General features: G+C 37.5%; 1 protein-coding gene across 2 annotated transcripts in view; it reads right to left on the bottom strand.

The window, feature by feature from the left end:
• LOC143038543 (WD repeat-containing protein 26-like) overlaps nucleotides 1–27,275 on the bottom strand; it is a 247,253-nt gene that overhangs the window by 187,755 nt on the left and 32,223 nt on the right. For both annotated transcript variants that reach the window (XM_076207869.1, XM_076207870.1), the window contains exon 2: nucleotides 131–287. In XM_076207869.1, coding sequence (XP_076063984.1) covers nucleotides 131–287 — 157 coding nt within the window. The remainder of the gene's footprint in view (nucleotides 1–130; nucleotides 288–27,275) is intronic.

The raw sequence follows: 27,275 nt of genomic DNA on the forward strand, positions 1-27,275 counted from the left end.
AGTTCATTCTAAAATCATAAGCAAATTTCAAGCTAAATCTGATTGGAGAAGAAAGATGAGATCCTACAAATGAAGATCCTTTCCTGCATATTACAATAAGTAAAATACAATATAGGATTTAAAGTATTACACTGAGGTTGGCTGGATTATCCAGCATATTTCGTAGTTCATTGAGAGCAGTTTCTGCTTTGGTCCACTCTCCATCCATGACGCACTGACGGAAACGGGCAGCTGCAGGATGATCCAACCGGCATCCTGACTCCAACATAAGAAGGTCCGCACTCTTCCTGTCAGTGAAATCATACTGTCAGTAGTTCCATTTATCCTAAAAGCACAATGAAACTTTACAATTATGCATGCATAGAAAATCAGAAAATGCAAGCTAATTACACATTCAAAGGTTCATAAAATGTTCTTCCTTGATTACATTCACATGCATACATGGGAAATCACTTTTATAAAGCAAATTTGTAAATGTACATGAATGGATAGGAGGGGAAGACGAGAAGGAAAGAGGGGCAAAAGTGAGAGACAGGGATATTGATACAAGTGGGAGGGAGAGAGGGATGGATAGAAAAGGTGAGAATATCATAATATTTATAACTAGTGTTTCTATCCTTGGGGACAATAACATGCCAAAGAGATGGCTAATACGGGTGGTAAAAGAAGTATCTAGGGTGAATAGTAGAAAGGAGGGGTCAGTAAAATTTGCAAATGAAAAAAAAAAACATTCCTTTTTGAATAGAGAATAGTATAAAATTATTCATGAGTGAATCTGGTCCACAGGGGACACACTTAGGTTCTTAATTATTAACTGAATGATCTCTATGTACTCAATACTCAATACACTGAGGGGTGCAAGGAAACAAAGGGACAGGTAGACAAGTATTGGAAAAAAAATAGAGACAAAGAAAGAGATGGATGGAGTGAGATAGGAAGAAACAAAAGGGGAGAGACAGAGAGAGAAAGAGAAAGAGAGAGATAGAAGTAGATTGAGAGAAATGAGAGTAGTGAGAAAGAGGAATGAGAGTGAGATAAAGAGAAAGTGAGAAAGATAGAGAGAGAGAAAGAAAGGGATGAGAGTGAGAGAGATGACAGAGATGACCACAAGAGAGAGAGAGAGAGAGAGAGAGAGAGAGAGAGAGAGAGAGAGAGAGGAGTGAGAGTAGAGAGAGAGGAGTGAGAGTAGAGGGAGAGGAGTGAGAGTAGAGAGAGAGGAGTGAGAGTAGAGGGAGAGGAAGTAGAGGGAGAGGAGTGAGAGAGGAAGGAGAGGAGTGAGAGAGGAAGGAGAGTGAGAGAGAGTGAGGGAGAGAGAGAAAGAAGAGAGAGAGGAGAGAGAGAGGGAGAGAAAAGAAAGAAGAGAGAGAGAGGAGAAAAGAAAGAAGAGAGAGAGAGGAGAGAAGAGAAAGAAGAGAGAGACAAATAAGAAAAGAGAGAGAGAAGAGAGAAAGAGAAGAAAGAAAGAAGTGAGGGAGTGGGAGAGGTGAGGAGAGAGAGAGAGGAAGGAGAAAGGAAGGTGAGAAAGAGCAGAGAGAGAGAGAGAGAGAGAGAGAGAGAGAGAGAGAGAGAGAGAGAGAGAGAGAGAGAGAGAGAGAGAGAGAGAGAGAGAGAGAAGAGAGGAAGAGAAAGGAGAGAGAAAGAGACAGAGAGAGGAAACAGTGAAAGAGAGCAAGTGAGAGAGAAAGATGGGGAGAGGATACATAGAAAAAGGAGCAAGAGAGAGAGAGAGGAGAGAGAGAGAGAGATGGGGAGGGAGAGGGAGAGGAGAGAAAGATGAGAGAGCTGAGAGATGAACAAGAGCGAGAGGAGAGAAAGAAACAGAAGACAGAGAAAGAGATAGAAAGAGAGGCCACAGAGAAAGTGAGATAAAGAGAGAAGGAGAGACAATGAGATAGTGAGAGAAGGAGATATAAGGGGAGAGAGAGATAGAGATAGAGAGAGAGAGAGAGAGAGAGAGAGGAGGAAAGGAAGACAAGAGAGGAAGAGAGAGGAGAGATTGAGAGATAATCGAGAGAGATTGGGAGAAAAGAATGAGGGGAGGGAGAGATAATGGGAGGGAGGGAGGGGGGGAGAGAGGGAGGGGAGAGAGGGAGGGAGAGAGGGAGAGAGAGAGAGAGAGAGAGAGAGAGAGAGAGAGAGAGAGAGGAGGAATAAGTGACAGAAAGAGATGAGAGTAAGAAACAGGGGAGAGTTAAAGAGAAAGGAGAGGAAGAAGTGAAAGAGAAGACAAAGAGAAAGAGAAAGGGGAGAGAAAGGATGGGGGAAGGGTGATAGCAAGAGATGACAGTGGGAGAGAGAGAAGTGACAAAGAAGAGAGGAGGATGAGAGAGAGAGAGAGAGAGAGAGAGAGAGAGAGAGAGAGAGAGAGAGAGAGAGAGAGAGAGAGAGAGAGAGAGAGAGAGGAGGGAGAGAGTGAAAAAAAGAGGGAGGGATCAAGAGAAAAAAAAGAGGGAGATGGAGAATAGTGAGGGTGAAAAGAGAGTGAGGAGTGAGAGAAGAGATGGAGGAGACAGACAGAGAAGAGGAGAGAGAGATGCAGAAACAGAGACAGAGAGAGAGGGAAGAGAGAAAGTGAGAGAAGAGCAAAGAGAGAGAGAGGGACAGGAGAGAAAGAGAGGAGAGAGAGAGGGAGAGAGACAGACATATAGAGAGGAGGAGAGCAAAGAGAGAAACAGAGAAACAAAGGAGAGAGAGAGAGAGAGAGAGAGAGAGAGAGAGAGAGAGAGAGAGAGAGAGAGAGAGAGAGAGAAGGAGAGACAGGAGAGAAAAAGAGAGGAGTGAGGAAAGGGGAGTGAGAGAGGAGAAAGAGAGAAAGGAGAGAGGGAGAGGGAGAGTATAAGAGAGAGCCAGCAAAAGAGAGAGAGAGAGAGAGAGAGAGGAAGACAGGAGAGGGAGAGAAGGGGGTAGAGAGAGAAAGGAGAAAGAGATAGAGCAAGGGAGTTGAAGAGAGTCAGCAAAACAGAAACAGAGACAGAGAGAGAGAAGAGACAGGAGTGGAAGAGCGGGGGTATAGAGTAAGAGAGAGAGAGAGAGAAAGGGGGAAGGGTGACAGAAAGACAGGAGTGAGAGAGGGGAAGATAGTGATGATTTTTGCATGCTTCCAGATGATGGGTATGGTGCTGTAGTTTACGATGTTGGTGAGTGCATGTATTCTGTGTGGTCTGAGGTATTTTAGGTAGATATTACTTATGTTGTCCGAACTACAAGCAGATGAGTGCTTCAAGTTACAGATTATATGCTTCATCTGACTCTCTATGAAGGGTGTGTAGTCTGAGTCTGTAGGGAAATGTTTTTTATGTCATTGGTCATCAGGGTGAGGGATAAGATGGCTTGTCTGTGCAAAGTGATTTTTGAGTGTTGGTTGTTGTCTGTTTGAGGGTAGGGTGACTTGTTGTAATGATTGCTGCATGAGAGTGTGGTATGTTACTATTGAGTGTCTTGTGTAATTTTCTGGAGTTTGTTTTGTGATTAAGTTTATTGGCAAAGGTTTGTCAATTTAATGTTTCTTCTTCATGTATCTTATTGTTGCTTTCAGTGTTGCTTGTATTTGGTCTGATATGTTTTGAGGGATAGGTGTGGGTGTGGCATATTTGAATGTGTTGTGGTGTATGATGAGGCCTTGAATTTCTGGTGTGAAATTTGAGCTGTGTGATTTTTTGGTGCCTACATTCTGTATGGTTGTATTGGAGGTGTGCACAGCAGTGTCTATGTTTGTGATTGATGTATTGTTCAGCGTCTTGAAATGTTATTCTGTCTCTTCAGTGTGGAAAGCTGTTCTTTTTCAAATCTCTTCTGTAACTGTCCTTCTTAAGTTTCTTCTCATGTCCTCTAGTATTTTTTCTCTCCCATTTAAGTAGATCATCCCTATCGAGGATTTCCATCCCTTTCATAATTCTGTAGATATCAAATCACTTCTTTCTCTTCTTTGCTCCAGAGTTAGTAAGTTTAGTTTGTCCAATCTTTGTTTGTATGTCACTTGCTAAATGTTGGTGCCATCTTTGTCAATGAATTCTTTCTAGTTTATGTTTTTTTATTGAACTGGGTGTCCATAGTGATGCTGCATATTCTAATTTTGGTGTTATCAGTGCAACTAGTATTCTTTTTACCATTTCCTCATCCATGTAGTCAAAGGCCACTTTCATTGATCTTACTAAATTGTAGGTTCCTCCAACTATTTTGTTTATATGTTTGTCTGGTGACATGTCATCTCTTTCTGAGCTTACTTTTGTAACTTCCTTTGTTCCAATTTTGTATTGACCAGATATTCTATTCTTACTTTTTCCAAATTCCATTATACTACATTTCTTAATGTTGAAATTCCCTTCATTCTTTTCACTCCATTTCCAGACTTTGTCCAGGTCTTCTTGAAAAGATTTGCAAACTTCTTCTTTACTTACTCTCTTCAATAGTTTCGCATCATCTGCAAAGAAGTTTATATAACATTCGATTCCTTCATCCATGTCGTTTATATAAACAAACATTATTGTAGCCAACAAAGAGCCTTGGGGGACTCCACTTATCATGTTTACCCAATTTGAGTTCTTTTCTCTAAGTACCACTCTCATTTTTCTTCTGTTCAAGAAGTCTTTCATCCACTCCAGTAATTTTCCCTGTATTCCACCTATTGTTTCAATTTTTCTTAGTAGCTTTTTGTGTCGTACTTTGTCAAAAGCCTTTTGTAAGTCCAGGAAGGCACAGTCTGCCCAGCCAATCTGGAGTAAAAATATATTAAGTTTGTAATACATGATTTTCCACTTCTCAATCCAAATTGGTTGGGGTTTAGTATTTTGTTCTCTTCCAAGTGTTTAGTCCATTTATTTTTGACAACTCTTGCATATTTTTGCAATTGTTTTTGGAAGGGATACCAGTCTATAGTTTGTTGGATTTTCTTTATCTCCTACCTTATATATTGGTACAATATTTGCATTTTTCAAGTCTTGTGGTACTTTTCTTTCTTTGAGTGAGAAATCAATCATCTTGTGTATTTTATCTGCAAGTTCATCTATGCATTCTTTTAATATCCAGTTCGTTATTCTGTCTGGCCCATGTGACTTTCTGACATTGAATTTCTTTATTTGGTCCCTTATTTCTTTCTGTGTCACCATTATTTCTTTCATTTTGGGGGATCCTTCTTGGTGACCATCATCCCACATTTGTGTTTTAGTGGTTGTGATGATCCAAGGGCTCTGACCACCTTCTAAGAAGTTGCTGAGGTTAAACTGGGGAAACAGAGGGTGATGTCAGGAGAAGAGGGGGTGTACAGGGCTTGATGGAAGATATGTGTGTGATTATAAGTGTTGTTCATGATTGTCAGTGAGTCAAGCTGTGTCCATAATTCAAGCCCTCTGTCTGTGTTAGGGTTGCTGACATACTGGGCAGATGACTTGGCATTGAAGTTGCTACCCAGGATAAGGTTGGGGATGGTGGCGAGTTGGTTGAGAATGGACCTGAAGTTGTTGGGAACTATGGGGGATGATTAGGGGGGCGTGTATGTGTTGACTATTCTAATTGTGAATTTGTTACCTGTTCAGATCTAGATAGACTGGGTTTTGGTGGTACTGTCAGTGGGAGGGAGGAGAGTTTTGGTGGTGGTACTTTTGTCCACAAAGCAGACAGATTGGTGGCCGAGGGCAACAAGTCCACTGCTGTTGCTGTTGGTACAGTCTTGTCTGATGGTGGTGAAATTATGAAACAAGGGTGTGTTTTTTTCTGCGAGTGTCAGAGTTTTGATTCTTGTATGATAGTAATATGTATATTTATGTTGTTTGAGAAAGTGTTCAAGTTTGTGTTTAATTGTAATTTGTTGATGTTGTGCATTCTGTATTTGTTGGAGGTTGCTGCTTGGGGCTGGGGTACAAGTGAGGGAGGATTAAGATCAGGGTTAGGAGGAGGGGGAGTGGATGTGGGAGGGTGGGAGGGCAAGGGTAGGGGTGTGTGGGTAAGGATGCAGGTTGAGGGTGAGGAGGTGAGTACCTCCAGTTGGGCTGGGCAACATGGGCCTGAGGTCAGGGGTGTGCATGAGGAGCAGGTCCTGGTGTTTGTGTAGTGTTTTGTGTCAGCAAGTGTTGTCCAAGTAAGGTGGACCCAGTTTTTGCATACATTGCATTGAATTGTGCCTTTTGTCTGATGGCTCAATGTAATATATTTGGAGCATGATGGACATGTGTAATTTGTGGTGGGTCTAAGGTTGCTCTCTACATCTTTATTTAATAAGAGAAGAGGGATAATTGCTGGAGAATCATCCCTCAGTGTTGAAAAAATGTAAAGGTACAGGTTTTGGTATTTGCCCCCAGCAACCAAAACTACTCCCAAGGATACGTGCCACCCTCCAGGTGGCAAGGGCTACTTGTGATTGTTTGGCCCACAACCTCTTCTAGGGGCTGGGAGGGTAGTCCCACAATGTTGATGCCATTACACCAGGACCAGGAGAATGATGGTAAAAGAGAGGGTACAGAAGAGCAAGAGGAAGAGGGAGAGATTGAGATAGAGACAAAGAGGGAGAGAAAGGGAGAGAGGATATATATATATATATATATATATATATATATATATATATATATATATATATATATATATATATATAATATATATATATATTTATATACAGTATATATAGAAGAGAGAGAGAGAAAGGACATAGAGAGAGAGAAAGGAGAGAGATGGAGACAGGTAGAGCGATAGAAGGACAGAGACAGGAAAAGGGAGAGAGAAGGTTGGAGACAGGTACAGGGAGAGAGAGGGATGGAGACAGGTAGAGGGAGAGGGATGGAGACAGGAGAGAGAAGGAGAGAGAGGGAGAGAGAGGGAGAGAGAGGGAGAGAGAGGGAGAGTGAGGAAGATGGAGAGTGAGAGGGTGAAGAAGAGTGAAAGGAAGAGTGAGAATGAGAGGAAGAGTGAAAGGAAGAGTGAGAATGAGAGGATGAGTGAAAGGAAGAATGAGAATGAGAGGAAAAGGGAGAGGTAGAAAGTGGGAGAGAAAGGAAGAACAAGAATGAGAGGAAAAGGTAGAGGTAGGAATAGAGAGAGAAAGGAAGAGGGAAGGGGAGAGGGAGAGGGTGAGGGAGAGAGGTAGGAAGAGGGAGAGAAAAAAGATCAAGAACAACAGGAAAAGGTAGAGGTAGGAAGATGGAAGGGGAGCGAGAGAAGGTGAGGGAGAGAGAGGAAGAGGGATAGACAGAGGGGTATGATGGTGTATTTGACTGATAGAGGGTGGCATGTCAAATAAATCTATAAAGTGAGAAGAGGGGCATGGAAAGAGGGTGCAGAGGGAGAGGTAAACAAACAGGCTGATGAAAGGTTTGAGCACAATGATGGCACTGAGGTAATGGAAAAGAAGGTAAAGGAAGGGGTGAAAGTTTGATATCTACATCAGCTACTAAATACATACAGGTAATTCTTACACCTAGTTATTGCCTCATCTTCCTCTACTGCCCCTGCCATGTTGCTTTACACCAAAGCTGTTTTCTTTAGTTTTTGGTCTCCTCAACAAAGTAATCTTCTCACTAAAAAGGATATCTGAGCCTATTCTTTATACAACTACAAATGAAAAATCTTCCTACATATAATGATTTATGTTTTAAATTTTCCTCTCTTTTTGCCATATCAAAACAGGCTAAAAGAGAGGGTACAGAAGAGCGAGAGGGTACCATATGTATGCAGCAACAGAATCTGCATACATATGGTAAATAACCCACATAAACAACTTTCAATACAAATTATACACTGTTACAATGAAATCAAATGTATGTGTAGTTTCTATCTACATTATTAAGGTACTGGTGTTTGTGGAATGAAACCCTTATAGGTCTCTTTGCTTTAATGTTCCAGACTTCTCTCTCTGGTTTATATACAATGCACCCTCCAAAGTAACCTTGGGGGTTGCCAGATTTTACATACATATATACAAATTTACAGTGGTACCATATACTGATCAGGTATATAAAAAAAAAGTTTGGTTGAGCAATGATGACAGGCACTGTTTCCATTTGTAATTGAGGAGCACAGTCTCTTTTGTCATACACAGATGTCAAGATATTTTCTCTGAAATACTGGCAAGTCCTATTGTTCAAGTAAGTGTTGCCTAGAAGCCAGGTCCTTGGGTCACTAGGAACAATAGAATGTCCCTTGCTTGAGATCTGGAGGAAACAATAGATGATCCCTGGAGAGCTGGTTTCAAGATGTTAGAGTACTTCTCACTGTATATGCATGTGTGTGCACGTGTCCATGCTAGACATCGAAGGGGTTGATAATAAGTGGGAATGTCTGAATACTATAACAATACATACTTTCAAACAGGATTTATATATCAGTATGATAATCATAGAATGACAGCAAATAAACCTAAATGATTTATCTACAATACAATTAAAACGAGCGTCAAATTGTGATAATTCTGAAAACATCAACTCTATGACAAATACAAACTTGTGTGAGGAAAAAAATCATTCCCATGGAAAAAAATAAATTGATCTTCAATTCAATTAAAACACAAGTGGGATTCTCTGTGAGATTGACAAAAAATTCAAATTAACACCCTCATCTCTCTGATTTTGCTGAAATTTGGTTTATAGGCCCTAAACACATTTCTGAAACTTAAAAGATTAATCCAAACAATTATCAAGGAGATATGACTTCAGATATTTTTAGGTCATACGAGATGTCACTAACATTTGGCAACCAATAACTTGGGTGATAAAAGTCATAGTTTTATATATATATATATATATATATATATATATATATATATATATATATATATGTATATTTGGAATTAGAAAAAATCAAGGAATCTAAATATCAGAGTTTTAGAACACTAGGTTGAAAAATAAGAAAAATCCTAATTTAGCAAATATTTGAGGTCAAGATTTGACCCCTGGGGTATCAAAATTGAAAGAATTTTATAGCTGAAAAAATGAAGCATAAACTTTAGTTATTAGAATCAGTAAAAAAAAGTTTGTTTTTGGTAGCATTTTTCATATAATTAACACATAAGTGAGCGCCATATTTATATGTTACCTGTCAACTGTACATATTTTTCACACTTAAGCTCCTAATCTAATTACCTTTATTTCAATAAAAGAATAAAAGCACATCTCTAGGCTATTATAAACAGCCACATAAAGGTTGTTTATCTTGGCAATTTTCATGTAATTAACTTATAAGTGAACACCATGTACCATGTACACCATGTGAGACCTCTCATTAACGGACGTTAATTAGCTGTGTTTCAGTGTTTTCGCTGTTTTCGGTGCTGTTGTTTAGTACATGCAATCACTATTTCACCCAGAAACCACTCCAAAACACCGTGAAACACAGCAAAAACACCACAAACACAGCTAATTAATGTCCGTTAATGAGAGGTCTCACTGTATTTACAAATTGTTTGTCAATTCATAAGAGAGCCAATCTGGCAATTTTTCCAATATGTTGCTACTTGAAGAGAAAGAGCACAGACAGTTGTAGTTTAGATCTAAAAGTTAGTATAGGTTCAGCCAGATATGTGTGTGGTTGGTTGTTATGGTTTTCTAATGAGCCTCATAGAATATCAAGAATTAAAATAAAGTCTATAACTATATTCTAAAATGTGTCCTCTTATTGTATATTTTGTATTTACAGATTTATAAAAATAACTCGGTGATATCTTTATCTTGGCTATTTGGCCTTTTCAGCAAAATATAATGGTTTGGCACTTGAAATACTGCCAAAAACCTACTAAAAAATACAAGAAGCACATAACAAATCTTAGAAATGTGAATGATGTACTTATTAAAAGTGTGATGGAAGACTGAAAAAAGACTCATTGTTGTGTGTGTGAACTGTTGGACACTAATAATGAATAGCTCCACAAAACTTAGAGCTATTGAAAACATTGAGACTGAGCAACATTTATCTGAATCATCTTCAAGCAGTGATTTGAGTGACATAACTTAAAATCGAAATCTGTACAGTGAATACCCAGTTGAAGAAAATCCTTCAACTTCAACTGAACCAGTTCTAGCACTTCTGGACCAAACACCAGTCAAAAAAAGTAACAAGATAATTATTTAGGTTTGTTTGATCTATATGGTATATAATTTTTCTTTATACAGTATAAACATATTTTTAAATCCCTTCACATTCTTAATCACTAGATATTTTTTATTTCAATATAATTTTTGTTTGATTAGTAATTATTTGTATAGCAATGAATGCACTTAATTCTTTAGCATTTCTAAAAATAAATGGATAACTTATAAGGAATATTTACTTCCTCTCCGTCTCTCTCTCTCTCTATATACATATATATATATAGTAGAAGCCTGATTTAAACTAATTCAGCCAAGGTCCAGTCCACTAAAGTAAATTTTCCGCTAAATTGGATGTCGTTTTCGACCCCCTATTTAGCGGAATTTTCCGCTAGCTTGAGGTTATTTCCGCTAACTCTGGTTTGGTATTTGATTCCCTACATAGCGTAATTTTCTGCTATATTGAGCTTTTTTTTCCTAAATCCTCTCGGTCATTTTCTCATATACTATAGTAGTCTGGATGGCTTATTCAAATGAAGACAATAAAGTACTATGTACTATTAATAATGCATGTGTTTTGTTTACCCTAAGAAAAACACGGACAAACTGAGCGAGTGTAACAGTGTTGCCAGATACGTACCTAAAAATTCCCTAGTGTACACGCACACAAACATACAGTATATATATTATTGTAAGTTAATTATAGGCAGCACAATCGTGAATTCCAAATGAACAGCAATGTGCAGTAATTTGTTGCAACATGTATTTACCAAGTCGTATTTTACGGAAAGGGAGCTATGCTCGTGGGGTCCCGTTTTCATATCTCATTTTATCTAAACTATTTTTAAATTCATGTATTGTTTTTGCACACACCACTTTCTCATCTAACTTGTTCCAACTGTCTATTACTCTGTGAGGAAAGCTGTTCTTTTTCAAATCTCTTCTATAGCTGTCTTTTTTTATTTTCTTTCCGTGTCCTCTTGTATTTCTGTCATCCCATTTTATCAGATTCTCTCTGTCAGTAATTTCTATGCCTTTCATGATTCTGTAAATAGCTATCAAATCTCCTCTCTCTCTTCTTTGCTCTAGTGTCTGTAGTTCAAGTTTTTCTAGTCTCTCTTCATATGATAGTTTTGAGAGTGTTGGTGCCAATTTTGTAATTGCTCTTTGTATTCTTTCAAGTTTTTTATACATTTTTTTGTACTTGGTGACCATATCGTTGCTGCATATTCCAATCTTGGTCTTATCAGGGTGATTAGGATTTTCTTCACCATTTCTTCATCCAGGTATGTAAATGCCACTTTGATTGTTCCTATTAAATTATAAGTTTCTCCAAAAATCTTATTTATATGTTTCTCAGGTGACATATTATTCATAACAATGACTCCAAGGTCCTTCTCATTTTCTACTTTTTTTTATTCCTTCTTCTCCCAATTTATATGCTCCTGTTATTCTGTTTTTGCTTTTTCCAAATTCCATTATACTACACTTTTTGGTATTGAACTCCATCTCCCACTTCCTACTCCATTCTTGTACTTTATTTAGATTTCTCTGTAGTGATTCACAATCTTCTTCAGTTTTCACTCTTTTCAGTAGTTTTGCATCATCTGCAAAGAAGCTCATATAGCTTTCAATTCCTTCATCCATATCATTAATATATATAGCAAACATTATTGGGGCCAGAACTGTTACCTGCGGAACACCGCTTATTACTTCATCCCATTTTGAGTGCTGGTTTCTTATCAGTACTCTCATTTTTCTTTCTTGCAAAAAGTCTTCCATCCAATTTAGTAGTTTGCCCTGTATTCCTCCTTCAGTTTCTAATTTCTTAAGCAACTTCTTATGTGGTACTTTGTCAAAAGCTTTCTTTAGGTCTAGAAATGCACAGTCCGCCCATCGATCTCTTTCTTGTATTATATCTATTAGCCTTGAATAGAAACATATTAAATTGATGATGCATGATCGTCCTTGTCTGAATCCAAATTGCCTTGGATTTAACACTTTGTTTTTTTCTAAATATTTCACCCATCTACTTTTGATAATTCTTTCACAAATCTTTGCTATTGTACTTGTTAGAGAGACTGGTCTATAGTTGATAGATTCTTCCTTATTTCCTCCTTTATATATAGGTACTATATTTGCTTTTTTCCAATCTTCTGGAACTTTTCCTTCTTTCAAGGGACTATTTAGTATGCTATGTATTTTGTCTGCCAGTTCATTCCTGCATTCTTTCAGTATCCAGTTTGCTATTTCATCTGGTCCATGCAATTTTCTGACATCAAGATTACTCAAGTGTGTTAATATTTCATTCTTTGTTACTTCTATTTCTTCCATAGGGGGGACTTTCTCTTTCCATTTGTTCTCTCCAGGTTGTATGTTCTCCCTTGTAAACACTGATTTAAAATGTTTGTTCATAATTTCCGCCATTTCCATTTCCTCAGTGTATTCAACTCCCTCTTGTCTTAATTTCTCCAAGTCTTGTTTGTTTTTCAGTTTATTGTTTACAAATCTGTAGAATAGTTTTGGTTGATCTTTACACATTTCTATGATATCTTTTTCATATTTTCTCTTTTCCTCTCTGCACGTTTGTACATATTCATTTCTATAACAGGTATATATTTTCCATTTTTCAGGTCTTCTGTCTTTTTTCCATCTGGTCCAGGCTTTGTCTCTTCTGTCTTTCAACTCCCTACAACTTTTGTTGTACCAGCATTTTACATATTCTTTTTCTTGTTTTTGTCTTGGGACATTCTTTTCCACTCCTTTTTTTTTTAATTTTTGTCAAAATATTCCAATTCTCTTCTACTGTTGTTTCTTCTTTGTATATTTCTTTCCAGTTTTCCTTTTGAAAGAATTCTCTTATTTTATCAAAGTTTGTTTTTTCATACATCATTCTTCCTTTTCTATATTGTTCATTTCTTTTCATATATTTTTCTTCATTAAGTTCCAGTTCAATCAATATGTGGTCACTTTTACTTATTGGTGTTTTAAATTCAATTTTGTCCACTATTCTAGGTTCAGATGTAATTATTAGGTCTAGTCTCGATGGCTCTTCTTCATTTCTATACCCAGTGTTCTCCTGTATCCATTGTGTCATTGTATGGTCAGTAACCATCTCAAGTAGAGCGTTTCCCCATGAGCCGTCTCCACCCTTTACTGTCATTTCTTCCCAGCAGATTTCTTTGCAATTAAAGTCGCCCATCATAACTATTTTTCCTCCCTCTTCCATTATCTTGTTTAATGTTATCTTTGTGTCCTCTAACATACTTTTATGTTCACTCTCTTCCCATGAGGCTGTTTTCGGGGGCACATAATTTATCACAAACTTTCTGCTCTTCTTATCTCTGTCTTCTACTTCCATCATTATCATCTCTACTGTATTCTTTCCATATGTGACACACTTCACGTTTATATCCTTCTTAGTCAGGAACATAACTCCACCCCCTTCCTTTTTCACTCTGTTTCTAATCCAATAATTATATGCATCATGTCCTACACTGTTGGGTGGTAGTGGACCTTTCAATTTTGTTTCTACAATTCCCATTATGTCTGGTTCTTTTTCTTTCAAATAATCATTCAGCTCATTCAATCCTGTTATTAATCCATCTATATTTGTGTAAGACACTCTTAGTTTTCTGCCACTTCCATTGTGTTCTCTGTTTCCCTTTTGTTTTTCTCTTGTGTGTCAACTTTCTTTAGTTTCATATTCACTACTCTCCAATAGAATCTCTCTTTTTCTGACTCCGTTCTTATCTCGTTTTTTTCCTTAGCTTCAAGTCTTTTCTGTTTTTCTTCCTCTCTTTCCTCTTTATTCATTTCCCTTTTTATCCATACCTTTTTATATTGTTCACTTGTTGCTAGTTTCCCTGTTTTGGATAAGATATTCTCAGCCATAATTTGTGACCCGAATTTAATCTTAATTGGTCTGGTCTTGTCTGTACTATATTTCCCGAGCCTGAATTTCTCTTCGATTTGTTTCATTATTTCTGGTTCATCTTCCTGAACTAATTCTAGTAAATTTCTTACTTTTTCATTTTCCTCTTTGATTCTTGTGGTTCTATCTGGGTTATGTTTCTCTTCCATTCCTAATATAATTGTACATTTCTTTCTGTCTGCTAAGTCTCTTACTATATTCTCCTTCTGTCTCATCACTTTAATAACTGAGTTTTCAGTTTGTTCATTCATTTGCTGTCTGATTATGTCAGTGAATGCAACTTTGCTATTTTCTTGGATTTTTTTCCAACCCTCCTTGTTCTTATTATTCTCCTTTAAGACTTTATTCTCTTCTTTTACTTCTTTTAATTGTTTTTTTAATTCTTCAATTTCCTTAGTTAAGTTTTTGTTCGCCTTCTCCAGTTCTTCCAATTTTTCAACCCTCTGTACAATGTTGTTAACATGACCGAACCTACGCTCCAAGTCCTCGATCATCTTATCGACCTTCTCTTCTAGTCTTATCAGTCGGGGGGGGGGGGGGGGGGGGGGGGGTTGTGTCCCCCCCACCCTCTTTAAATCCCTGGAAAATATTCTCATCACTTTCTACTGTATTGCTCTTATCTATACTTCTAATCTTTACATTTTCATTAGACATTTCATCATCACTCAGCTGGTCAGGGGGCCGTTTGTTTACCTTTCGCCTGTCTGCCTGGGCCAAGTCCTCTCCTTCCTCATTTCCCTCAGCAATCCCTCCCCTTCTCCTCTTTCCCTACTTTCCCACTACCCCATGAGCAATTTCCCCTCACCCTGTAAATACAATAGGCACTTCTCTTTGCATTGGGATCCACTTAACTTCAATTTTCTTCAGAACGTCTTCTAAGCCGTCCGTTCGTTGAAGTGTGTATTTACCTAGTTGTATTTTACGGGAAGGGGAGCTATGCTCGTGGGGTCCCGTCTTCATATCTCATTTTATCTAAACTATTTTTAAATTCATGTATTGTTTTTGCACACACCTCTTTCTCATCTAACTTGTTCCAACTGTTTAATACTCTGTGAGGAAAGCTGTTCTTTTTCAAATCTCTTCTATAGCTGTCTTTTTTTATTTTCTTTCCGTGTCCTCTAGTATTTCTGTCATCCCATTTTATCAGATTCTCTCTGTCAGTAATTTCTATGCCTTTCATGATTCTGTAAATAGCTATCAAATCTCCTCTCTCTCTTCTTTGCTCTAGTGTCTGTAGTTCAAGTTTTTCTAGTCTCTCTTCATATGATAGTTTTGAGAGTGTTGGTGCCAATTTATGTATTTACCTAGTTGTATTTACCTAGTTGTATTTTACGGGAAGGGGAGCTATGCTCGTGGGGTCCCGTCTTCATATCTCATTTTATCTAAACTATTCTTAAATTCATGTATTGTTTTTGCACACACTACTTTCTCATCTAACTTGTTCCAAATGTCTATTACTCTGTGAGGAAAGCTATTCTTTTTCAGATCTCTTCTATAGCTGTCTTTCTTGATTTTCTTTCCGTGTCCTCTTGTATTTCTGTCATCCCATTTTATTAGATCCTCTCTATCAATAATTTCTAAGCCTTTCATGATTCTGTAAAGTTATCAAATCTCCTCTCTTCTCTGCTCTAGTGTCTGTAGCTCAAGTTTTGCTAGTCTCTCTTCATATGATAGTTTTGAGAGTGTTGGTGCCAATTTTGTAATTGCTCTTTGTATTCTTTCAAGTTTTTTTTATACATTTTTTTGTACTTGGTGACCACATCGTTGCTGCATATTCCAATCTTGGTCTTATCAAAGTGATTAATATTTTCTTCACCATTTCTTCATCCAGGTATGTAAATGCCACTTTGATTGTTCTTATCAAATTATAAGTTTCTCCAAAAATCTTGTTTATATGTTTCTCAGGTGACTTATTACTCATAATAATGACTCCCAGGTCCTTCTCATTTTCTACTTTTTTTATTCCTTCTTCTCCCAATTTATATGATCCTGTTATTCTGTTTTTGTTTTTTCCAAATTCCATTATACTACACTTTTTGGTATTGAACTCCATCTCCCACTTCCTACTCCATTCCCATACTTTATTCAGATCACTCTGTAGTCACAATCTTCTTCCATCTTCATTTTTTTTAAACAGTTTTGCGTCATCTGCAAAGAAGCTCATGTAACTTTCAATTTCTTCATCCATATCATTAATATATATAGCAAACATTATTGGGGCCAAAACTGTTCCCTGGGGAACACCACTTATTACTTCATCCCAGTTAGGGTGTTTGTCTCTTATCACTACTCTCATTTTTCTTCCTTGCAAAAAGTCTTCCATCCATTTAAGCAGTTTGCCCTGTATTCCTCCTTCAGTTTCTAATTTCTTAAGTAACTTCTTATGTGGTACTTTGTCAAAAGCTTTTTTTAGGTCTAGAAATGCACAATCAGCCCATTCATTTCTTTCTTGTATTATATCTATTAGCCTTGAATAGAAACATATTAAATTGGTGACGCATGATCGTCCTTGTCTGAATCCAAATGGCCTTGGATTTAGCACATTGTATTTTTCTAAATACTTTACCCATCTACTTTTGATAATTCTTTCACAGATATTTGCTATTTTACTTGTTAGAGAGACTGGTCTATATTTTGTAGGGTCCTCTTTATTTCCTCCTTTGTATATAGGTACTATATTTGCTCTTTTCCAATCTTTTGGAACTTTTCCTTCTTTCAAGGAACTGTTTATTATGCTTTGTATTTTGTCTGCCAGTTCATTCTTGCATTCTTTCAAAATCCAGTTTACTATTTCATCTGGTCCATGCAATTTTCTGACATCAAGATTACTTAAGTGTTTCATTATTTCGTTCTTTGTTACTTCTATTTCTTTCATAGGGGGGACTTTCTCTTCCCATTCGATCTCTCCAGGTTGTATGTTCTCCCTTGTAAACACCGATTTAAAATGTTTATTCATAATTTCTGCCATTTCTATTTCCTCTGTGTATTCAACTCCTCCTTGTCGTAATTTCTCTAATTCTTGTTTGTTTTTCAGTTTGTTGTTTACATATCTGTAAAATGGTTTTGGTTGATCTTTACATTTTTCTATGACATCTTTTTCATATTTTCTTTTTTCGTCTCTGCACACTTGTACATATTCATTTCTATAACTAGTATATATTTTCCATTTTTCAGGTCTTTTGTGTTTCTTCCATTTGGTCCAAGCTTTATCTCTTTTGTCTTTCAACTCCTTACAACTTTTGTTGTACCAGCACTTTACATATTCTTTTTCTTGTTTTTGTCTTGGGACATACTTTTCCACTCCTTTTTTTTATTTTTATTTTTTTTTATAAATTTTTGTCAAAATATTCCATTTCTCTTCTACTGTTGTATCTTCTTTGTGTATTCTTTCCCAGTTTTCATTTTGAAAGAATTCTCTTATTTTATCAAAGTTTGTTTTTTCATACATCAATCTTCCTTTTCTATATTGTTCATTTCTTTTTCATGTACTTTTCCTCATTTAGTTCTAGTTCTTCATGTACTTTTCCTCATTTAGTTCTAGTTCTATCAATATGTGGTCACTTTTACTTATTGGTGCCTGGTATTCTATCTTTTCCACTATTTCAGGTTCAGATGTGATTATTAGGTCTAGTCTCGATGGTTCTTCATTTCTATACCTAGTGTTCTCTTGAATCCATTGTGTCATTGTGTGGTCAATAATCATCTCAAGTAGAACATTTCCCCATGAGTCTTCTCCACCCTTTACTGTCATCTCTTCCCAGCAGACTTCTTTACAATTAGTCGCCCATCATAACCATTCTTCCTCCATCTTTCATTATCTTGTTTAATGTTATTCTTGTGTCTTCTAACAAACTTTTATGTTCACTCTCTTCCCACGAGGCTGTTTTTGGGGGCACGTAGTTAATTACAAACTTTCTGCTCTTCTTATATCTGTCTTCTACTTCTATCATAATCATCTCTACTCTATTCTTTCCATATGTGACACTCTTCACATTTATATCCTTCTTAGTCAGGAACATAACTCCACCCCCTTGTTTTATCTCTCTGTTTCTAATCCAATAATTATATGCATTGTGTCCTATGCTGTTGGGTGGTAGTGGACCTTTTAATTTTTTCTCTATAATTCCCATTATGTCCGGTTCTTTTTCCTTCAGATACTCGTTCAGTTCATTCAGTCCTGTTATTAATCCATCTATATTTGTGTAGGACACTCTTAACTTTCTGTTATTTCCATTGTATTTTCTGTTTCTTTTTTGTTTCTCTCTGTTATGGTCCATTTCCTCACTTTCATATTCACTACTCTCCAATAGAATTCTTCTTTTTCTGACTCCATTCTGTTCTCAGCCAGCTAGCAGAAAATGGTCAACTTAGCAGACCATTTCTGCTAAGTTGAGCATTTTCGTTATTGCTATTTGCAGTTCGCTAATTTGAGCTTCCGCTAAATTGATATCCATTAAATCGGGCTTCTACTGTACATATATATGTATATATACATATATATATACATATATATATATATATATATACACATATATATATACACACAAATATATATACATATACAGTCGAACCTCGAAAGCCTGGACTAATTGGGGGGAAGGGCGGTCCGGTCATGCCAAAGTCCGGTCATCAAAAATGTCGCCCTAACACCCGTAGATTTTTGTAGCGGTATACGTATAGGTAATGTATGATATGGCATAGAAACGCATAAGAACAATACTCTAACACTAATAATAACAATACTGTAATAATAATACTATAATACTAATAATTCTGTAATAATAACTGTAATACAGGCATGTAAATGTACTGTACATACAGTGTACTGCACTGTATTTTTTATTACGTACACTGTAAATATCGGAAGGTATGCATAAAAATATACGCGGCACTATGATCGCGCTAGTACTGTTTATGTCGCCATAATTTTGCGACCCATTGGATCTTGTCTGGCTTAGTTTGAATGCTTTGAGCGTTCAGCGTATGCGCAGGATATTCAAATTATCTTGTTATTGTGCAAGTGTATGCCCGATTCTTTAAAAGAAAATAAATATTCACCGATTCAAACGCAAATTTGGTTATCAACCGTGGCAAATTAGTTTTTCGAGTAAAAATATTAAGGTAAGACATCAATAACATCATATTTTAATGTAAGAATGTTGTTTTTTAACCTATTTTCTCTCGTATATGAGCAGCTCAGTATCATTGGGTAATATACACTAGGTGATTTTTTTACCCAAAAATCTTCACATGCCAAGTTGCACGTGCGCCGAATGGCCTACCGGCTCTGCCGTTTGGCCTTCAAGACAAAAATTCCACAAATCAATCAATCAACCAAGTTGCATGTCAATTGGGCCAGTGGTTTGAATTTTATTGATTATTTCTAAATTGACAACAGTTGCCATGACAACATGATAGGTGTTAGTAAGAATGGTATAAGAAGAAGGTCCTACAATATTAATGCTCAGGTGATTTATTGACCCATAAATTTTATGGGTCAATAAATCACCTGAGCATGTCATTAACATTGCAGGACCTTCTTCTTATACCATCCTTACTAACACCTATCATCTTGCCATGGCAACTGTTGTCAATTTAGAAATAATCAATAAAATCCAAACCACTAGCCCAATTGACATGCAACTAGGCATGTGATGGTTTTTGGGTCAACAAATCACCAAGTGTATAATACACAACGATCTTAAGCTGCTCATAACCGGGAGAAAATAAATCAAAAAACAATTTTCTTACATTAAAATAATATTTCATTGATGCCTTACCTTAATATTTTTACTCAGAAAACTAATTTGCCGAGGTTGATAACCAAATTTGTGTTTGAATCGGTAAATATTTGTTTGCTTTTGAAGAATCGGGCTTTATGATAAAACCTTCACATGCCAAGTTGCATGACAATTGGGCCAGCAGTTTGGATTTTATAGATTATTTCTAAATTGACAACAGTTGCCATGGCAACATGATAGGTGTTAGTAAGAATGGTATAAGAAGAAGGTCCTGCAATGTAAATGACATGCTCAGGTGATTTATTGACCCATAAAATCTTCACATACCAAGTTGCATGTCAATTGGACCAGCGGTTTGGATTTTATTATTTCTAAATTGACAACAGTTGCCATGGCAACATGATAGGTGTTAGTAAGAATGGTACAAGAAGAAGGTCCTGCAATGTTAATGACATGCTCAGGTGATTTATTGACCCATAAAACCTTCACATGCCAAGTTGCATGTCAATTGGGCCAGCGGTTTGGATTTTATTGATTATTTCTAAATTGACAACAGTTATCATGGCAACATGATAGGTGTTAGTAAGAATGGTATAAGTAGTAGGTCCTGCAATGTTAATGACATGCTCAGGTGATTTGTTAACCCATAAAACCTTCACATGCAAAGTTGCATGTCAATTGGGCCAGCGGTTTGGATTTTATAGATTATTTCAAAATTGACAACAGTTGCCATGGCAACATGATAAGTGTTAGTAGGAATGGTATAAGAAGAAGGCCCTGCAAGGTGATTTGTTGACCCATAAAACCTTCACATGCCAAGTTGCATGTCAATTGGGCCAGTGGTTTGGATTTTATTGGTTATTTCTTAATTGACAACAGTTGCCATGGCAACATGATAGGTGTTAGTAAGAATGGTATAAGAAGAAGGTCCCGCAATGCTGTTGACATGCTCAGGTGATATATTGGCCCATAAAACCTCTACATGCTAAGTTGCATGTCAATTGGGCTAGTGGTTTGGATTTTATTGATGATAATCTGAAAATTGACAACTTCATGGTTGCCATGAAAAGGCAAATATGGTATGATGGAGATGTCTCACATTGTTTTTGACATGCTCATGTGATTTGTTGATCCTTAAAACCCAAGTTTACCAAATTTCAATAAAATTGGACCAGAATCTTTACAAATTACCACCCTTAATTCTAACATTTTGTTATGGTAAAGTCAAGCCAAAAATGCAGGCTAAAAAAATAATTCAAAAAATTGTATCTCCTTTATTTTTCAAGCTATTTCAAAAATTTAAAAAGCATTTTGTTTCTAATAAAGTTGTCTTTCATATGCAACAATAAGTTAAGGAGTAAATTATTTTTTGAAAATTTTGTGCCTGTACCTAACAATTGCCAATAAAAGTCATATTTTGATGTACCATTTATTATTTGATAACTAGTTCTATGATTTTTAAACAAAAGTTTGAGTTTTTGAATGTTTTTAACAGCCAGCTGATATGTAGAAAAAATTTCCTCATGTCCTTGTGCAGTTGCCACATGCTGCTATTTTACTACGTTTTGGTACAAAATTCTACGTAACGGCAACCCTGGTGCTAAAAGAAAGCTGAAACTTTAGCATAGAATTTTTTTCTACACCGTAAAAACGTATCTTTTGGGGTATAATATTTAATGAGTAACACAATTACCAATAAAAGTAATATTTTGATGTACCATTTATTCTTTGATAACTAGTTCTATGATTTTTAAACAAAAGTTTGAGTTTTTGAATGTTTTTAACAGTCAGCTATGTAGAAAAAAAAATTCCTCATGTCCTTGTGCAGTTGCCACATGCCGCTGTTTTACAACGTTTTGATTGATTGATTTATGGAATTTTGGCTCGAAGGCCAAGCGCCGGAGCCGGTAGGCCATTCAGCGCATATTTATCTTTTAGATTAAAAAAATAAAAATACAAATAAAATTCAAGTAAAACAGTTAAAACAATAAACATTCACACACTTCAACAACACACACTCACAAGCATTCACACACAATTTTAAATTTCAAAAAATAAATTTATGTCTTTTAAAAACTTTAGAACATTCTTCACACAAGCTTCCTCCCCTAAAATTTCTTTTAAAGATAAATCTGTTAAAAAATTTGCCCTGTGCTCATTAGAGAATGCAGGGCACTGAATTAAAATGTGTCTTATTGTCAAAACTACTTGGCAAGTGGGACATTGGGGGGCCAGCCTTTCTGCCCCACTTGCCATTAATGTAGGAATGGCCAATTCTCAGTCTTGTCAAGACAATGCTTGACATTCTGTCCAAAGGAGGACACTTCCAAGGGTTCACCAAGGGGTGAATCTCTTTTAGTTTAGAACTGCTGTCCAGCCTTGTCCATTCTTCCTGTCACTTCCCCATTGTGTAACAATGAATCACTCCTTTGAAGTCCGTATGTGAGACTTTTCGGTCTGTTATTTGATTGAGCCTAGTGGTGGCTTTGGCTGCAGCATCGGCCTGTTCATTTCCAGAGACACCCACATGGGACGGCACCCAGCAGATGTTTACTTTTATCTTCTTTCTGTTGTTTATGAGAATCAGCCATTCCTGTATTTCTTGCACTAAAAAATGCTGAGGCAACAAATTATTTACAGAGGATAGAACGCTCATGGAATCCGTAAAAATAACAACGTTCCTACCACACAGAACAGAATTAAAAATAAACTTCAGGGCGTTGCTGACTGCCAGCAGTTCAGCAGTAAAAACAGAGCTAAAATCAGGCAACTTTCTCTTTAAAATTGTGCTATCAGTTACAACAGCACAACCAACACCATCTTGGGATTTTGATCCATCTGTATAAATAAAAATTGCATCAGTATGTACTGATAAATGTTCTAAAAATTCACTTTTTATCTCTACAGCAGTTCTATTTTTCTTCTTTTTAAGAGGACATATTTCAGTGGGGCATCGGTTCCAAGGAGGGAATTTGGGAGGCATGATCTCAGCAATTGTGTTAGGAACAAGTCCTACCTTCTCTGTCCCAACTTCACATCTCACTTCTAAAGGTTTCGGCAGAGTACTTTTCCTTGGAGCTCTGTCTACCGGCTGCTTTACAAATTTAAAGTTTGGATTCTGTTTGGATGTCAAGACACGAGATATATATCTAAGGCTTAATTCCTCCCTGCGAATATACAGGGGAGGAATTCCTGCGTCCACATACAAGCTATCCACTGGAGATGTTCTATAGGCTCCCAAACAGATCCGTAAAGCTATATTGTGGACTATATCAAGCTTCTTCAGTGAACTTTTACATGCCGATCCATAAATTTGACATCCGTAATCCATTTTGCTAAGGCACAATGTTTGGTAAAGCCTTATTAAAGTTACACGATCTGCTCCCCAGTTGAAACAAGACACTACCTTTAGTATATTAAGTCGTTGTTTAAAAGTGTATACAACCTCGTTTATGTGATTTGTGAATGTCAACCTTTTATCCAAAACCAGACCCAAGTATTTTACTTCATCTTCATACGGTAATATGACACCCTCTAAGAATAGTGTTGGTATTTCTTCCTTGCGTCTTAGTCTGGAAAACCTTATGGCTTTGGTTTTTCAGCAGAGAATCTGAAGCCCCTGCAATTAGCCCATGCTGTTGCTAAGTTAATAACCTCTTGAATCTTTTGGCCTGTTTCTAATGTTGTCAATTTGCTGCACACAATAGCGAAGTCATCAGCATAAGCCAATCCATGAACTCCTGTGGGAACTTGTTCTAATAAACTATTAATGGCTATGCTGAAGAGTGTAGGACTCATAACACTTCCTTGGGGAATCCCTTCCTCTTGAAGATATGCACAAGAGAAAGAAGAGCCCACTCGGACTTTTAGACAACAGTCAGATAAGAAGTCCTTTAAACATACATACATACATACATATACCAAGGCTTTTTCCCCCTTTCAAGGAAGGTAGCCAAAAAGGGAAAGGCATAAAAACACTCCCACCCATTTCATCCCTAAATACACTCCACACCCCTCCCACCCTACCTCTCATCTGAGCACCTCCTGGATGACGGGTCATCCCTGCACCCTGCCCACCGCCCTGGGTCAGAAGCAGTGTCGCACACATATTACCCCCGATACCCCACTCTGCAACTTGCTTCAGAATGCCTCCCCGCCAGGTAGTATCGTAGGCATTTTTCAAGTCAAAAAAACACATCAATGCTAGATTTCTCAATTGCGAAGGCATTCTCAATCTCACGAGTGATAAAAAGTAAGGGGTCCACAGTGCACTTATTTCTTCTAAATCCAAACTGTCTGTTAGATAGCAGATTTTTAGATTCCAAAAACCAAACTAAACGCGTATTAACCATTCTTTCATAGATCTTACAAATGCAGCTTGTGAGAGCAATAGGTCTGTAACTTTGTGGGTCATGAGAGTCTTTTCCTGCCTTTAAGATTCCTATGATGATTGAAGTCTTCCAAGATTTAGGAGAAGATCCAGAAGACCAAAATTTGTTCAGCACATTTAAAAGGAATTTCTTCGACGATATGGATAAGTGACCAACCATGGAATAAAGAATGTCATCCTCTCCAGGAGAGGTTGGGGAGGATAGAGATAAAGCATGATCCATTTCATCCAAGGTGAAGAGAAGATTATATGCCTCCGAGTTCATATTGGTAGGAGGAATAATCGTGGTCTTGGCTCTAATTCTTCTGAAATTATCTGCATAATGTAGTGGGCTTGAAATATCTGCATAATGTCTTCCAAAAGCCTCTGCTACTTCTCTTGTATCTGATATAAAACAGTCATATATCTTCAGAATGGGTAAGGGAGATGGAGTAAACTTTCCTTGTAATCTTCGAATCCTATTCCATACTAAGGTAGGGGAAGAGTCATATTTCAATTCGCTAATATATTTAATGAAGGATTCCCTCCTTGCTTTCTTGAAGATTTTCTTCTGCTTTGCTCGAGCTCTTCTGTACGTTATCTTATTGACTAAACAAGGGTATCTACGATATCTCTTATAGCAGGTTCTTGTAATCTTTCTGCTTAAAGCACATTCATCGCTCCACCAGGGGACTACTGGGCGTTGAGGTTTACCAGCTGTCCTAGGAATGGAAGAGAAAGCACCAGAGAGTATCATCTCTACCAGGTAGTCATATGCATCAGAGTAACTACCAAAATCACTAGTCTTATAATTAATCTCTGTGGATCTCCTAAATAATTCCCAATTAGCCTCTCCTGTCTTCCATTTAGGTAAGCAACCGGAGGGAGTGTTCTTTAAATATTTGATATGGATAGGCCAGTGGTCGCTACCATGTAATTCTTCATCTATTGACCAACTGTAGTCTAATCTTAAGGATGATGAACAAATAGTTAGGTCTATAGCAGAACTTGAGTTGTGAAAGACATCAAACCTAGTTTTGGAACAGTCATTCATCAAAATGATATCGTTACTATCAATAAATTCTTCAATTATATTGCCCCAGGGGTCACACCTTGATTCACCCCATAGAGGATGTTTGGCGTTAAAGTCACCCATTAGAATAAAAGGCTCAGGGAGCTGGTCAACCAAAGATTGTAGGTCATTTAACTCAAACTGACGGGGGTGGTTATATATGTCTAGGAGTTGATCTTCCAGTTCAGGTTCCAAATATAAAGAACATAAAGTGATCCATTTAGTGGTAAAGATTTGTACTGCACAAGCCTGCAACGCCGAATGTAGGTGGACACTTCTGTGGTTTACACATTTCTTAACAATGATACCAGTACCTCCATGGGCACGGCCCCCAATCATAGGAGGAGATCTGTAAAATTTATAATTAAGTCCAACATTATGGGATAAATTGCCAAGCATAGTTTCTTGCAGACAAAAAACAGACACATCATGTTCTTTAAAGAGAATCCCAACCTGCTCTAGATGAGAATTAAAACCTTGAATATTCCATTGAATTATGGACATTATACTGTTTTCTTTTTCTTTTTTGGGTCTACTGGTCTGGGAAGAGGAGTCTGGGAGACAGAGGGTTTACAAGGTGGGTTCTTTTCTAATTTCTTTGCTTTCGTGGGTGGCATCCTCCTCTCTGACGATGGTCCGACTGACGATGTAGAGTCCGGGTTATTAGTTTCTTTCTTAGATTGTTTATCACGATTTGGGGAAGAGGATGGAGACGAGGGTGGACTGTGGAGTCTTTTACTGCGCACAGCTTCAGACTCCATAGCTTCGCTTCTGTGTGCCTCGACTGAGTGAGGCACAACAGTCCGTGATCCCTTTATTGGGGAGCCCCCTGAGTTTTGAAGTTTGATTGATTGAGAGGAGGCTTTATTAGAGGAACCCTGTGGGGTCCCGGCAATGAGAACTTTAGGTGCCCCTCTAGATGGGGCAGGAGGCATTCCCTCAACTGGGGATGGGAGAACCTCCGCAGAGGAGGGTTGACGAGTACTACAATTTCCAACTTGTGGAGAAGAACGATTTGGTCTAGTAGTGACTCTTTCACGCTGAGGCTTGGGTTCAGCATTTCTTTGATCCTCATTGCTTCTGTGTACCTCTACCGAGTGAGGCACACTAGTCAGCAATCCCTCTACTGGGGAGTCCCCCAAGTCTGGAAGAGAGATTGCCTGAGAGGAGGCTTCATTACAAGAAGCCTGTGAGGTTTCTACAATAGAAACCTTAGGTGCCCCTCCAGATGGGGCAGGGGACACCCCTTCAACAAGGGGTGAGGAAACCTCCGCACAGGAGGCTTCAGGAGTACTAGAAATTTCTACTTGAGAAGAAGAAAGACCATTAGGTTTCATAGTAACACTTTTACACTGAGGCTTGGGTTCAGTGTTAACAGAAGAATTCATATTGGCATTTTTATTTCTATTGGCTTCTACTGTTGGCTGATCCACTTTACTATTTGTTTTAACAACATCACTGTATCTTTTAGAATTACTTAATAGTCTTTTAGCATGTCCTATGCTTATATGTTCTGCATGAGCTTTTAGTAGTATTTCCTGTTCCTTCTTATAAATTACACAGTTCTTATTTCTGGCATCATGCTCTTCTTTACAATTTATACAAACTGTTGGGCAGGAATAATCCCCATGTTCAGGCTGAGCACATATCAAACACATTTTGTCCCTTGCACATCTGCGGGAAGGATGGCCAAAACCATAGCAGTTGAAGCACTGAAGGGGACCGGGTTTAAACTGCTTCACATAAACCATTTCTTTTTCTATCTCTATATAATGAGGTGGATCTTCACCACAAAAACCTAGGATAATCATAGAAGAACAAGGGATTTTAGCAACCTTCCAAACATTAGTTGGGCACATTTCTAAAATCTCTTCTTCATCAAAGTCATACAGATCTCTATTAAAAATTACCCCTTTGGCATAACTAAAGGTGTAGTGGGGTTTAACTTCCTTAATGTCGGATTTCTGTTTCAAGTTAAGCACCATGGCAGCTTGTTCATAAGATTTTACATGAATTAAGAAGGAATTTCTTCCAAATCGTGATACCTGCGAGTTATTCAAATTACCACAGCCAAGGTGACTCTTCAAGAATCTTCTAAACTCGAACCTTAGCACATTCTTTTGCAAGAGTGATAATAAGCCACTTAGCTGGGTTG

Source organism: Oratosquilla oratoria, chromosome 24 (assembly GCF_046742065.1).
Source record: "Oratosquilla oratoria isolate Oo_2021 chromosome 24, ASM4674206v1, whole genome shotgun sequence".
In the NCBI taxonomy this organism is placed as follows: Eukaryota; Metazoa; Arthropoda; class Malacostraca; order Stomatopoda; family Squillidae; genus Oratosquilla; species Oratosquilla oratoria.